The sequence below is a fragment of the Tachyglossus aculeatus genome, chromosome 17, assembly GCF_015852505.1.
Source record: "Tachyglossus aculeatus isolate mTacAcu1 chromosome 17, mTacAcu1.pri, whole genome shotgun sequence".
In the NCBI taxonomy this organism is placed as follows: Eukaryota; Metazoa; Chordata; class Mammalia; order Monotremata; family Tachyglossidae; genus Tachyglossus; species Tachyglossus aculeatus.
Window position 1 is genome coordinate 18775495 of NC_052082.1, and position 16035 is coordinate 18791529.

At 45.7% G+C, this 16035-nt stretch overlaps 1 protein-coding gene across 1 annotated transcript in view; it reads right to left on the bottom strand.

Annotated features, from left to right (window-relative positions):
* The window catches only part of METTL21C (methyltransferase like 21C), a 34299-nt gene extending 18516 nt beyond the window's left edge, over positions 1 to 15783 (bottom strand). The window contains exons 1-2 of the mRNA XM_038758797.1: positions 15748 to 15783; positions 12700 to 12912 (exon numbers count right to left, since the gene is read on the bottom strand). Coding sequence (XP_038614725.1) covers positions 12700 to 12912; positions 15748 to 15783 — 249 coding nt within the window. The remainder of the gene's footprint in view (positions 1 to 12699; positions 12913 to 15747) is intronic.
* Between the last annotated feature and the right edge of the window lie 252 nt (positions 15784 to 16035).

Consider the following 16035-nt stretch of genomic DNA (forward strand, 5'->3'; position numbering starts at 1 on the left):
TGTTGGGTAGGGACCGTCTCTATATGTTGCCAACTTGTACTTCCCAAGCGCTTAGTACAGTGCTCTGCACACAGTAAGCGCTCAATAAATACGATTGAATGAATGAGTCGAAAGATCTGGGAGCCAGAGTACCTTGGTGCTAACCCGGCTCCACCATGTACCTGCTGCGTGACCTTGGGTAAGTCACTTCACTTCTTTGGGTCTCAGTTACCTCACCTGTAAAATGGGGATTAAGACTGGGAGCCCCAAGTGGGACAGAGACTGTGTCCAGGCCAGCACCTAACAAATACCATAGAGGGAGAGCCGTTCAGTAAAGGCAGTCAGTGATCCATCCTTGTTCAAATTTGCCTCAGAAAAGAGGGTTTTATAAGTCAGAGAGGATGGTCTTTAGACTGTGAGCCCACTGTTGGGTAGGGACTGTCTCTATATGTTGCCAATTTGTACTTCCCAAGCACTTAGTACAGTGCTTTGCACATAGTAAGTGCTCAATAAATACGATTGATGATGATGATGGGGTGGCAAGACCATATGCCAACTGGCTTGGAGCGAACCACCGTGGGGGAGTGAATGGGGCAGAGACTCCCAGGATGATATTCCCCGAATTTTGATTAGTTGTGCTGCCCTGTTGTCTGTGGACATCATCACCAGATCATAAGTTCTCAAAGCGTTTGGAGGTTATAATCCTCTTGAAAGATTCAGGAACCCTCTAGATTCCGCATCAAATCCCTCTTGCCGCCCTTTCTCCTGCCACTGTCCAGGAAATTAGGATCTTGGTTAAGCAGCCAACAGGGGGGGGGGGGCGGGCAGCTGGTAGTGGCCAGTCTCCAAGCTGCTCAGCGGTCAAAGGTTTCCCCTTTCAAGGAAAACATGGTGAGGAGCTAAACCTGATGGAAAACCCGCTTGCTGGGAGCCAGTGGCCAGCCCGCTCCAGAAAGTTTGAGAGCACAGGACTGGTAGGAAACCTGAGTTCTAATTCTGGCCCTACCACTTTGCCTGCAGTGTGACCTTAGGCAAGTCTTTTTTTTTTTAATGGCATTTATTAAGCGCTTACTATGTGCAAGGCACTGTTCTAAGCACTGGGGGTATACAAGGTGATCAGGTTGTCCCACAGGGGGCTCACAATCTTCATCCCCATTTTACAGGTGAGGGAACTGAGGCCCAGAGAAGTGAAGTGACTTGCCCAAAGTCGCACAGCTGACAAGTGGCAGAGGCAAGATTGGAACCCATGACCTCTGACTCCAAAGTCTGTGCTCTTTCCACTGAGCCACGCTGCTTCTCCTCCTCCAGATGAGTCTTGTTTCCTCATCTGTAAAATGGGAACTAAATATCCGTTCTCCCCCTCCCTTATAGAGTGCATCAGGGACTGTGTCTGACCTGTTTATCTTGGATCTGCCCCAGCGCTTAGTACAGTCCTTGGCACATAGTAAGTGCTTAACATTAGGTTGTGAGCCCCCCAAGGGAGAGGGATGGCTTCTAATTCCCATCTGCGTATTTTTCCCAGAGCTCAGTACAGTGCTCTGCACACAGTAAGCACTTAATAAATGCTACTATTACCAAATACCACAATTATCATGATTGTTTTTGTTATTATTATTATTATTACTAAAAACAGGCCAGCATCTCCATCCTGGCCAAATTCTAAATACTCCTCCTCCTACTCTCTCTCCATTTCATATCCACCCTCTTCCCATCTTCAAAGCCCTCCACAAAAATTTCATCTCCTACAGAAAGCCCTCTCTGATTAATCCTTAATATCCTCCCACCACCACCATTCTCCCTCCTACCCCTAAAGGACTTAGGAACCCAAATCACTGCAACAGCCTTTATGTACATATCCTTAGACCGGGTTGTTTTCCTTGTGTGTAATTTATTTTAATATCTGTCTTCCCCATTAGACTCTCAGCTCCCAAGTGCTTTGGACAGTGCTCTGCACAAAGTTAGCACTCAATAAATACTATTGAGTCCACTGTTTTCACCTCCACATCATTCAGTGCCCCTCTAGTATGGACACAGCAAGGCATACTTCCTTTGTTTTAAAGCCTCTAAACGAAGTTGGCCCACAGAAAGCAATAATAAAACTTCATGGGCAGGACTTTCATCTTAAACAAAAGACATTTTATATACCAAACTCTTCTAATGAGCAAATGGCATAGAAAAGCTACTATCCAGAAATGATCCAATTTAATTTATGTACTGTCACATTTGGTCTTATACCTTGGAGAATCTCTTTTTAAAGAGGTGGTGATGATGACGGTAGCATGTCACATTTTACTTTTCACTCTTTACACTGTTTACTAAAAATCCCCTATTGAATGCTGTATAATTCAGCATACAGATTGGTTGCAGACAGCAAAGCATACTTCCTTTGTTTTAAAGCCTCTAAATGAAGTTAGCCCAAAGAAAGCAGTAATGAAACTTCGTGGCCAGGACTTTTATCTTAAACAAAAGAAATTAGCAGGGCTTTTTATATACCAAACTCTTCTAATGAGCAAATGGCATAGAGAAGCAGCATGCCTCAGTGAAAAGAGCACGGGCTTTGGAGTCAGAGGTCATGAGTTCGAATTCCAACTCTGCCAATTGTCAGCTGTGTGACTTTGGGCAAGTCACTTAACTTCTCTGGGCCTCAGTTCCCTCATCTGTACAATGGGGATTAAGACTGTGAGCCCCCCGTGGGACAACCTGATCACCTTGTAACCTCCCCAGCATTTAGAACAGGGCTTTGCACATAGTAAGTGCTTAATAAATGCCATTAAAAAACAAACAAACTACTATCCAGGAATGATACAATTTAATTTATATACTTTCATGTTAGGTCTTATACCTTGGAGAATCTCTTTTTAAAGAGGTGATGATGACGACAGTAGCATGTCACATTTTAGTTTTCACTCTTTCCATTGTTTACTAAAAATCCCCTATTGAATGCCGTGTAATTCAGTCTGCAGATTGGTTGCAGGTGACAGACTGAGAAGTAAATCCACTTAAGTGCTTGACACATGTGCAAATGTTCAGCTGCTTCAGTCACAGTCTTGATTCTCTGCCCAGCACCGAGGTGACTGTAGCATTATCAGGGGAAATGATTGTGTATTTGCAAGGTGACGATGGTTTTTTTTTTTTTTGGTCTGGAACCGGTGCCAGGTAGAAATTGCAAAAACAACACAGTGACATCAACAGGAGGGACAAGATTGAAGACCGTCTGGCGCAGATGGATAAGATAGGAAATCCCCAGTTCCACATAACTGGAAAACAGAGATCCAGCTTTTAGGAGCTCTTAAAAATGAGGCCAGGACAGCACAGCCCGGCAACCTCAGGTAAATGTTACTCATATAACTTCAGAGAACACCAAGTCCATGAAATACTCTTCTTCGTGAAATGTATCTGTGTCTCTCTTCCAGGAATGGGTTATTCTAGCTTGAAATCCTTGCCAAGCTATTACAGCTATTCGAAACCTTTCCTCTAAGTGATTCCAGAGAACTCTGTGGCCCTTTTATTAGTCCGAGTCCTAGAGCTGGTTGAAGACTGTAGAGAGTGTCGCAGGTGGTGTTTTAGAAAAACATGCTTCCCCGAAAATGGTATGAATAACTTGGTTCAACCTAAACCTGAGAATGGCCCCGTTTAGTGCTGGGGGTGGGGTGGAGGAGGGAGGGAGGAGTTGGGAGTGAGAGAAGACTTGGAAAGATGGAATAGAAACAATCCAAGAGCTTCCGAGGATAGAGGCGGGGGGGAAAGAGAAGACAGAGGAGACTTGGAAAGATGGAATAGAAGCAATCCAGGAGCTTCTGAGCATAGAGGCAGGGGGGAAAGAGAAGACAATTGCAGAGGCAAGCTTGCCACCATTAAGCATTCTGATAAAAACTGTTTCTGGAAGAATAGTCAGCCAGTCGATCGTATTTACTGAGTGCTCACCATGTGCGGAGCACTGTACTAAGCACTTGGGAGAGTACAATTTAATATTATAGCAGACACAATCCCTGCCCACGACGAGTTTACAGTCTAAAGGGGGAGACAGACACTAATATAAATAAAGTCACACATATGCACACAAGTGCTATGGCAGCAGTGGCAGTGATGCTCCTAAGGGTTTGCTCACAACCTTGCCTGTTGATGTCTTTGTGTTGTCTTTGTCCTTGCCCTGACAGTATTGGTGCTGTCTTGTGGCGGTCATTGAGGAAGTGGGCTGAGTCCATCACTCACGGTATTATAAGGCAGTAACTTGACGTTCTGCTCTGCTTCCCACCTTTATGGGCACAGCCACTGAGACAAAGAGAGAGAGAGGGAAAAGAGACTCCAGACTACCGCCTTTCCTGCTACCTGGAAAATTCCCAAGCAGAGGGAGGAGGCTAGTTGGTGTTGCTGCACATTAATGGGAGATCCCAATCATGAGACGGGACACTGGGAATGAGGGAGGGAATGGGTGGAGGGAAGGAAGAGAGACTGCGGAGGTGTATATAGACCCAGACAGCGCAGGAACCTTGGTTGTGTTTGCAAAATTGTGGTTAACCATAACTGCTTTTAAACCACTGATCAGCGGATATTGACTATTTGCATGTTTCAGAAAGGATGTACTCAGAAACATGGGACATTCCAAGCTAGAACTGGTTGGCAGTGGGGGAAACCCAGGGATTGCCCTCTGCTTTGAAAACTTGTTTCTGGCTAGTCAGATCCAAATTTCCCAGCTCCGAGGCAGCTCAGAGCAACCTGTGAGAGGCAAATAGTCTAGACTGGGAGCTCCCTGTGGGCAGGGAACTTGTCTCCCAACTCTGTTGCATTGTACCTTCCCAGGCGCATAGTGCAATGTTCTGCGCACTGAAAGCACTGAATAAATACCACTGATGATAATGGTGATGATGATGATGATGAAGATGGCTGGGGGATGACTGGAAGTGTGGACCTATATCTGCACACACACGCTCAGTCCCCCCAGGCTGTAGTGGAGAAAGATCCACTGCTGCTCATCCTTGAAGCTTCCCAGGACTGACTCTCCTGGTCCTTAGGAAATAATAATAATAATAATGGCATTTATTAAGCGCTGACTATGTGCAAAGCACTGTTCTAAGCGCTGGGGAGGTTACAGGGTGACCAGGTTGTCCCACGTGGGGCTCACAGTCTTAATCCCCATTTTCCAGATGAGGTCACTGAGGCCCAGAGAAGTGAAGTAACTTGCCCAAAGTCACACAGCTGACAAGTGGCGGAGCCGGGATTTGAACCCACGACCTCTGACTCCAAAGCCCGGGCTCTTTCCACTGAGCCACGCTGCTTCTCTAGGAAAGCACTCGGGTATTGACCAATAACTCAAAGGCTTCTGCTAGTCAATCGATCAATCAATCAGTGGTATTGAGTACTTCCTATACACAGACCAATTCAAAGTTATTGACCAATGACTCAAAAGCTTCTGCTAGACAATCGATCAATCAATCAATGGTATTTATTGAGTACTTACTATACATAGACCACTGTATTAAACACTTGGGAGAATACAGGGCAACAGAGTTTGGTAGACATGTTACCTGCCTAACACCAGAACCATCAGGCCAGATCCAACCCTGTATAGATCCTATTTCCATCCAGGAGAACTTTCTCCTGGGAGATGACAGCAGCGTCAGGAAATCGTGTAGTTTGGACGTCGCTCACACAGCCAGATGTTTGCCTCTCTCCCATTTTTAGACTGTGAGCCCACTGTTGGGTAGGGACTGTCTCTATATGTTGCCAATTTGTACTTCCCAAGCGCTTAGTACAGTGCTCTGCACATAGTAAGCGCTCAATAAATGCGATTGATGATGATGATTGGAGAATCAGCAGAATAGAGCAGAGGCCTCCGATGGGAAAAAGGCAGCATCGTCTATTTCTAGTCGGTAAGTACAACGAACCCCCAAAAATTCTTTTTCACATCTGGGCCTGGGCCTCCTTGCCTTGGGGGTCGGGAGACCACACCTATTCCTAACTTGGAAGCCTGTCAGAGTAGAGTCACTCTAAGTTTGTGTTCGAAGGAAGAATTTCTGTAATGGCTATAAAATGTCAGGGAAGCGATCACTTTTAAACTATTTTATATTACCAATCATCATCATCATCATCAATCGTATTTATTGAGCGCTTACTGCGTGCAGAGCACTGTACTAAGCGCTTGGGAAGTACAAGTCGGCAACATATAGAGACAGTCCCTACCCAACAGTGGGCTCACAGTCTAAAAGGGGGAGACAGAGAACAGATTACCTAGGGAACCTACCAATGTGGAACACGGTAAAGTGTATACACTGTCTTACACTGGAGCTAAGACGGCATCGGGAACATTTTCCGTTGGACGGTCCCCCGGGCCGTAACACTTAACTTACCAGGGGGCTCCAGTTTGCAGTTAGTGCTTGTGGAGTTTAAAATACTTTCCTTGGCATCTCGGTAATCGAGCTCTCATATTGTCATCATGTGTTTTTCTGCTTTTTCCAGCGAGGATAATGTCATCTTGAAGAATTTGGCCCCCCTTTAAAATGGATCGTGTGTCTTTCTCTGGACGATCTCCTGTGCTGAACCTCAAGTGAGCAGTTCCCTTGCAAACTGCCCTCGGCCAAGGGGCCGGTGGAATGTGCGGAGGAGGTTGCTTTCTTTGAGTGATCCGAGGGGGTTGAACAGGTGGAATTGGGGGCGACCACCCACCCACCCCCGGCCCCCCGGCCTTCTCTCCCTCCTCTGTCTCCCCCCGCCTCCGGTCGAAAGCTCTGATTGCACCCCTTCTGGACCGGTTTGCCTTCAGGCCATCCATCATGCACTTCTTGGATGTGGCCTATTCTACATAGCACCCTCCTTACTCAGAGTTGACTCTTCGGAAATCTTAGTTGGTCCTTTAATAATGTAGCCTATTTTCGGCTGCTCTACTGAGATGGTATTAACTATGCCTAATGTTTTGCCCGGTTGATTGCTAACACTAACGGTTTGGTTAAACACATAAATTTGCCTCTTGTCACTCGTCAGCTGGGTGACTTTGGGCAAGTCACTTTGCTTCTCTGGGCCTCAGTTACCTCATCTGTAAAATGGGGATGAGGACTGTGAGCCCCACGTGGGACAACCTGATCACCTTATATCCCCCCCAGTGCTTAGAACAGCGCTTTGCACATAGTAAGTGCTTAATGAATGCCATTATTATTATTACTATGTGCAAAACACTGCTCTAAGCACTGGGGAGGTTACACGGTGATCAGTTTGTCCCACGGGGGGGCTCACAATCTTAATCCCCATTTTACAGATGAGAGAACTGAGGCACAGAGAAGTGAAGTGACTTGCCCAAGGTCACACAGTCGGGATTTGAACCCATGACCTCTGACTCCAAAGCCCACGCTCTTTCCACTGAGCCACGCTGCTTGTATCTACCCCAGTGCTTAGCAGTGACTGGAACATAGTACGTGCAGCGTGGCTCAGTGGAAAGAGCCTGGGCTTGAGAGTCAGAGAGCATGGGTTCGAATCCTGACTCTGCCACTTTTCTGCTGTGTGACTTTGGGCAAGTCACTTCACTTTTCTGTGCCTCAGTTTCCTCATCTGTAAAATGGGGACTAAGACTGTGAGCCCCATATGGGACAACCTGATTACCTTGTATCTACCCCTGCATTTGAACAGTGCTTGGCACATAGTAAGCACTTAACAAATACCTTTATTATTATTAATGATAATAATAATAATAGTAATAAAATGATAATAAGAGAAGCAGCATGGCTCAGTGGCAAGAGCATGGGCTTTGGTGTCAGAGGTAATGGGTTCAAATCCTGGCTCTGCCAATTGTCAGTTGTGTGACTTTGGGCTAGTCACTTCACTTCTCTGTGCCTCAGTGACCTCATCTGTCAAATGGGGATTAAAACTGTGAGCCCACCGTGAGACAACCTGATCACCTTGTAACCTCCCCAGTGCTTAGAACAGTGCTTTGCACATAGTAAGCGCTTAATAAATGCCATGATTATTATTATTATTATTATTAAGGTAATCAGGCTGGACACAGTCCCTGTCCCACGCAGGGCTCGCAGTCTTTATCCCCATTTTACAGATGAGGCAATTGAAGCATAAAACAGTTAAGCGACTTGGCCATGGTCAAACTACACTTTATGAATACCACAATTGTTCTTATTACCGTTATTAAGCTGCTCCTTTGTGCCCTGCTAACAGAACAAAATGAGGTACCTTGATTCACCAGTAACAATGCATTTTCCTACTATATAGCTTATTAACGTAATGAACAAGAAGAACTCTAGCCAGTACCCTACGTTTCCGAAAGCTGTTACATTTCTATCCTATTTATTTTATTTTGTTGGTATGTTTGGTTCTGTTCTCTGTCTCCCCCTTTTAGACTGTGAGCCCACTGTTGGGTAGGGACTGTCTCTATGTGTTGCCAATTTGTACTTCCCAAGCGCTTAGAACAGTGCTCTGCACATAGTAAGCGCTCAATAAATACGATTGATTGATTGATTGATTGGTTCGAGAGGCTAAACTGGCCTGGTTCTTTAGACCTGACATTTTCGTCCCATTGGGTGAGCAGGTTCCTCTGACTTTGCTAGAGGATGAGTTTCAAAATGCTTCCAGAGAAAATAGGCAAATGTCAGCGGCCCTGACGGTCCTCCTCAAAGAAATAATCGAGGGCTAAAGCTGCCAGTGATATGTTGGACTCAGTGTGTCACGCTGCTCCATGAAATAATGGAACTAAAAAGTGTGTCCCACTAAGGTAGCTGTCTAATTCTAGACAGTGACAATGCATCCATCGCTGGCCTAAATAGATCCTGTGTAATCTCGGTGGCTCGCTCTTTCTACAAAGAAGCTTAGAGAGTGGCTATCAGCCATATGTACAGGACATCATAAATTCGGCAAGCAGTCATTATGGAACATAGCGTTTAGATCCTCTCTTTTTAAGAATAACTCTCAAGCAACGAACCTACTGTAAGCTCAAGAAAGACCAGTTGGCGCTGGGACTTTTTTTTATAGATGGAAAAATGGTCATGTGTATCAGAGCCTGGCCTCTTTTCTGAGGAACGGGCCGATGGCCTACGCTTTAGTCTCCTGCATAGAGGACGCTTAATAATAATGACGATGGCATTTATTAAGCGCTTACTATGTGCAAAGCACTGTCCTAAGCGCTGGGGAGGTTACCAGGTGATCAGGTTGTCCCACGGAGGGCTCACAGTCTTCATCCCCATTTTCCAGATGAGGTAACTGAGGCCCAGAGAAGTTGTGACCCGCCTGAAGTCACACAGCTGACAATTGGCGGAGCCGGGATTTGAATCCATGACCTCTGACTCCAAAGCCCGGGCTCTTTCCGCTGAGCCACGCTGACACTTCCCACCTGCCAAACCTTATTTTTTTTAACGGTATTTGTTAGGCGCTTACTATGTGTCTAACACTGTTCTAAGCACTGGGGTAAGTACAGGTTAATTAGGTTGGACACAGTCCCTGTCCTTTATGGGTCTCACGGCCTAGTTAGGACAGAGAACAGGTATTTAATGCCCATTTTACAGTTGCGGAAGCTGAGGCACAGAGCAGCTGTGACTTGTCCTAGGTCACACAGCAAGCAATTGGCAGAGCCAGGATTAGAACCCAGATCCTCTGACTTCCAAGCTTGTGTTCTTTTAAAATCCCATCTCTTCCCAGAGGCCTTCCCTGAGTGAGTTCTCTTTTCCCTCCTCTCCTCTCTCTCTCTCCCTCCCTTCTGCATCACATATGCACTTATATGCACATATGATCTGTAATAATAATAATGATGATGATGATGATGGTACTTGTTAAGCACTTATTATGGGGCAAGCACCATTGTCAGCGCTGGGGTAGATACAAGCTAATTAGTTTAGACACAGTCCCCGTCCCACAGAGGGCTCACAGTCTTAATCCCCATTTTACAGATGAGGTAACTGAGGCACAGAGAAGTGATGGGACTTCCCAAGGTCACACAGCAGACAGGTGGCAAAATCGGGATTGGAACCCAGATCCTTCTGACTTCCAGGCCTGTGCTCTATCCACTAGGCCACAAAGCACCTCAGGCCCACCGAACTTAGGTACATACCCGTAATTTAGATATATTAATGTCCATCTCCCCCTGTAGAATGTAAGCTCCCTGTGGGCAGGAAATGTGTCTACCAACTCTTTTAACTGTGCTCCCCCAAGCTCTTAATACAGTGAGTGCTCAATAAAAGCCATTGATTGATTGATTACCTTTTAAAACCAGATCTCTTCCTAACTTTCCTATCTTTGTTGCCACCACTACCTCCTCTCAGAAGCCCACAGTGTTGATGTCATTCTGATATCCTCATGCCCTGCTAGCCTGGCCACGCAACCGGCTTCTCAATCCTGCCATTTCTTTTTCTATAACATTTAAAGATTCACCCTTTCCTTCCCACTCCAACAGTTACTACCCTGATACAAGATCTACCATAATGCTGTTAAATGACTATATTAATCTCCCCGTTGATATTTCTGCCTCCAACCTCTTCTACCTCCAGTGAATATTCTCTGCTGCCGAACAGACCATCTTGAAGTAATCAATCAGTAGTATTTATTGAATACCTACGGTATCTTGGAGTAATCAATCAGTAGTATTTATTGAATACCTACGGTGTGCAGAGCACTCTACTAGGTCATGAGAAGCCTTGGGGCCTAGTGGAAAGAGCTCTGGCCTCACAGACGACTGGGGTTCTAATCTCAGTTTACCTCCTGTATGACCTTGGGAAAGTTACTTAAGTTTAATGCGCCTCAGTTCCCTCATCTGCAAAATGGGGATTCAATACCCGTTCTCCTTCCTACTTAGACTGTGAGCCCCACGTAGAACCTGATTATCTTGCATCTACCCCAGAGTTTAGTATACACAGTAAGCGCTTAACAAATACCACAGTTATTATAATTCCATCCCCCCCATCTTACCTCCTTCCCTTCCCCACAGCACCTGTATATATGTATATACTTATATACTTGTATATATTTATTTATTTTACTTGTACATATCTTTTCTATATATTTTATTTTGTTAGTATGTTTGGTTTTGTTCTCTGTCTCCCCCTTTTAGACTGTGAGCCCACTGTTGGGTAGGGACTGTCTCTATATGTTGCCAATTTGTACTTCCCAAGCGCTTAGTACAGTGCTCTGCACATAGTAAGCGCTCAATAAATACGATTGATGATGATGATGATGATATAATAATAAGCATTCGAGAGAGGACATCATCATCCTGTGTCCTCAAGGAGCTTGCCATCTAGCAGCAAAGACATGAAAACGTTGAAGTAATGGAGTATAAAGATAGGTACATAAGTGCTCTGGGGCCTCTGAGTGCTTAAGTTGTGTTGTACTCGCCCAAGCACTTAGTACAGTCTTCTGCACACAGTGAGCGCTCAATAAATACCATTTTTTGATTGATTAAGTGTTAGGTGGCACGGAAGTGCTGAAATGCCAGTTGGGTCATATAATGATAATGGTATTTGTTAAGCGCTTACCATGTGCCAAGCACTGTTCGAAGCACTGGATATAAAATGGGGAGATTAGAAATCAATCAGCAAAGGCCTCGTGTAAGAGATGGGATTTCAGAAGGGCTTTGAAGATGGGGAGAGCAGTGATTTATCTGATGGGAAGGGGGCAACAGGGTGATGGTAGGAGAGATGAGGATGAGGCACGGTGAGTAGATTAACGAGAGGAATCACGAGTTCGAGCTGGAGTATAGTGGGAGAAGAGAGTGGACAAGTAAGGGGAGGAGAAGATTGAGTGCAACTGATTTTCTTAAAGCCAGTGGTCAGGAGTTTCTTCTTGATGCAACAAGGAACTGGCAACCGTTGGAGGTTTTTAAAAAGTGGGAAGGTGTGGGGAAGAGTTGCATTTTAGAAAAATCATCGAGGGAGCAGAATGAAATATGGACTCAAAAGGAAAGGGACTGGAAGCCAAGAGATCCGGTAGGAGACGGATGCAGCAGTCCCTGACTCTGACACTTGTCCGTTGGGTGACCTTGGGCAAGTCGTTTAACTTCTCTGTGCCTCAGTTACCTCACCTGTAAAACGGAGATTAAGAGTGGGAGTTCCACATGGACAGTGTCCAACGTGATTAGCTTGTATCTACCCCGGCGCTTAGAACAGTGCCTGGCACATACAAAGTGCTTAAAAAAGACCATAAAAAAAACCCCAAACTGGGATATGACCATTGCCTGAACTGGTGTGGTGGCAATTTGGATGGAGAGGAAAGGGCAGATTCTGTAAATGCCATGGAGGAAGAAGAGAAGCCTTTACCCCTCCCCACCGGTGACCAGGACTCTCATCAGCCCTTCCTTTCCTGCCGGGAAAGGTTCGAATGTTGGAATGATGGTGGTCTCCCCGTGATGGTGGCCACAGCTGTTTGTCGGACTCCGAGCTATTAGGAGCTTGAAACTTTGCTCCTCTAATCACAATGCCCTCTCTTGGTGTATTTAGCATTATCCTGGTTTGTTTTTTTTTATATATTGCTTTCATGTTGTTACTGTTTCTTCTTATGTCTCTATCTCTCATTCCTTCCCCCTCCTAATTCTTAGACTACGAGCTCCTCGAGGGGCCGGGGCTGTGTTTAATTCTCACCCATGTAGTTGATCTCAGAGCCTAGAACAGTGCTTGGTACACAGTAGGCCCTTCTAATCTTATCAGTGGTTTTCTCCTGTGAATTTCCGTCTGTTCCACTTAATAATTGTCCCAAAATGTCTCTCTCTTGGACACCTTTCCCTCTTCCTATTTTTCTTGCCTTCTGTTCTGCCTTTTCTTCAGTCCACTCTTCTGTCTCTCTCACCAGCCTTTCTCCACCCCGCTGGCACCTTGATATTCTTCGATCACCCTGCCCTCCGTTGCTGGATAGGGTGGCCTCCACCGTCTGCAAGAGGCTTGCCAACTTTTCTCCCCAGGAATTGACTCTGAGGGCCCTTATGAGTTTCTTGACTAAAAACCCTCCTGTGGGGCTCTGAGTCGGAGAAATGTGTCACCTCTGATATTCCAGACAAGACCAAAACCCATCAGAGGCTTCTAAAATGGAGCACCCCCCATCCCAGCCTTCCCTTCTTCACCCAGTGTGGCAGCAAGCCCATGGAGTGCTGGGGTATATTGTTTCAGTTGTAGCTAGGAGATCATATTAAAAAAAAAAACTTGTGTTAATTTTTACTGTCTGCTAATGTTTACTGAGAAGATCTTATTTTGACTTTAGAAAGTAGCATTGCCTCTTTTCAGCTCTGGGCTTTCCTAGACATTTGCAGAATGGGTGAGTGTTAGTGCCCTAGATGGTTAAAATGGGGTGAGATCCAACTTGTACTTCCCAAGCGCTTAGTGCAGTGCTCTGCACACAGTAAGCGCTCAATAAATACGACTGAATGAATGAATGATCACCAGAGGAGACCGGCCTGTAACCAGAGACTTACAGGTGAAAATTCTGTTCTTTAACTGTTTAATAATAATGATGATGATAGCATTTGTTAAGCGCTTACTATGTGCAAAGCACTGTTCTAAGCGCTGGGGAGGTTACGAGGTGATCAGGTTGTCCCACGGGGGGCTCACAGTCTTAACCCCATTTTACAGATGAGGGAACTGAGGCCCAGAGAAGTGAAGTGACTTGCCCAAAGTCACACAGCCGACAATTGGCGGAGCCGGGATTTGAACCCATGACCTCTGACTCCAAAGCCCGGGCTCTTTTCCACCGAGCCACGCTGCTTCTCGAAGGCAGGGATTCTCTCTACCTACTGTAGTATACTCTCCCAAATATTTAATAGAGTGCTGTACCCACAGTAAGCGCTCAGTAAATACCACTGCTTGACTGACTGCACAAGAGGACTCTTTCTCCTCATTGTCTCCCAAACGATGGAGATTGACGCGTGCCTCAGATGTCTTTTCACCCAGTGGTGTCCCTGATCCTGATGTTTCTTGCCTTTTCCCCCAGGCCCTGCCACCTGGTTTCTGGAGGGATTCTTTTGGAGGGATTCAAGGTCCCTGGAACCCTGGGAGCAGCATGGTTTAGTGGAAAGAGCACGGGCCTGGGGGGTCATGGGTTCTAATCCTGCTCCTCCACTTGTCTGCTGGGTGGCTTTGGGCAAATCACTTCACTTCTGTGGGCCTCTGTTACCTCATCTGTAAAATGGGGATTAAGACTGTGAGCCCTACATGGGACAGGGACTGTATCCAACCCAATTTGCTTTTATGCTTTTATCCGCCCCCGTGCGTAGTACAGTGCCTGGCACATAGTAAGCACTTAACAAATACCACAATAATAATAATTATTATTATTATCTCACTCACTTCACGTTTGGATCTGCACAATTAGTCTGTCAGCACATTCTGAGTTCCCTTGCCAGTGGGACCAACTCTGTCCCCAAGGCCAGTGTATCCACACTCCTCCTCCCCAAGGTTGCCACCGTAATCTCTCACCTCCCAATAGCCCTTTCTGCCAAGATAAAAATAATAATAATGGCATTTATTAAGCGCTTACTATGTGCGAAGCACTGTTCTAAGCGCTGGGGAGGTTACAAGATGATCAGGTTGTCCCACGGGGGGCTCACAGTCTTAATCCCCATTTTCCAGATGAGGTAACTGAGGCCCAGAGAAGTGAAGGGACTTGCCCAAAGTCACACAGCTGACAAATGGCGGAGCCGGGATTTGAACCCATGACCTCTGACTCCAAAGCCCGGGCTCTTTCCACTGAGCCACGATGGTCTTGTCTTCCAACCTGCTGTCCTGGTGGTCCTCTCTTGCTTATGTTTTCTTCTTACCGTGTTTCCAAACTTGGCTTTCCAATCCTGGAGACTCTTTGTCTACATTTATTGGATTGATGTTTGCATACACAGTTTTGGCCACTCCTATTATCAGCCCCGTCAGCTCAAAGTACATGTGTTTCTTCATCCCAAGGTCAGTCAATCAATCAGTGGCATTTATTGTGGTCTTACTCTGTGCAAAGCTCTGTACTTAGTGCTTGAAAGACTAAAATGGGGTATAATATATGACATGATCCCTTCCCTCAAGGAGTTTATGGTCTTTAAGGGGAAGTCAGACACTAAATTGAAGCTACAGAGCAAAAACAGTGCTTGCTTGCTCCAGTATTTTCCTGCTGTGTGACCTTGGGCAAGTCATTTCACTTCCCTGCGCCTCATTTTCCTCAACTGCAAAATGGGGATTCAATACCTGTTCCCCTTCCTACTTAGACTGTGAACCCCATGTGGGACAGGGACCATGTCCAACCTGATTAACTTGTATCCACTCCAGGGCTTAGAGTAGTGCTTGACACATAGAAAGCACTTAACAAATGCCAGAAAAAAACCCAACTAAAAAAACAGTATAAATATATGTACATAAATACACTAGGGATAGGAGGGCTCTGAGTCCCCAAATGCTTAAGTGACCCAGAAGGGTTCAAGTGGCAATTGGTGGGGGAAACAAAATGGGGAGATGAGTAATTAATCAGGGAAGCCCTCCTGGAGAAATTGTTCTTTCAAAAGGGGACTGAAGAGGAGGGCAGCAGTGGTGTGCCGGGTGTGAAGGCGGAGGGAGTTCCAAGATATCTTCTATGCATCCAGAAAAGTATAAATCTAAGACTTGACAAACTAATTAACAGATTTGGAACACCATATATCATCATGGGCTTAGAAGAATTAGCACGAGGATTCTGAGTAGTCTCTAGTTGTGATCGTTAAATAGAGAAGAGGAATCCTGGAATAGCAAGGCAGGGCTTCAGCCAAGAATATAAGCTGGACTGTAGGCTGTTCTCTATCAAGTTCACACAGGTGTCAGGGTTAAACTACTTTAATATCCCACTCACTTGAAGGGACGATGATTCTTCAATCTCAGCTGTCATTGGGATATCAAATTTACCACATCATTTGCCACACAAGCCCTAGCGTATACTATCCCTCTGTATCAGATAATGCCCAGCACTATCATACTTTACCGAGCCAAGCGGGAGCATATCAGTTTTGTTTATCCTAAGGCCTTTGCGGCACCTGCCCTTTAAGTGGAAATCCTGGCGATTATGGAGAGCGGCCCGGAAATTCAAATTCCTATCTGGTGCCACAGCACTACCCCTGAAACAGCAACCCCTCCCTGCATA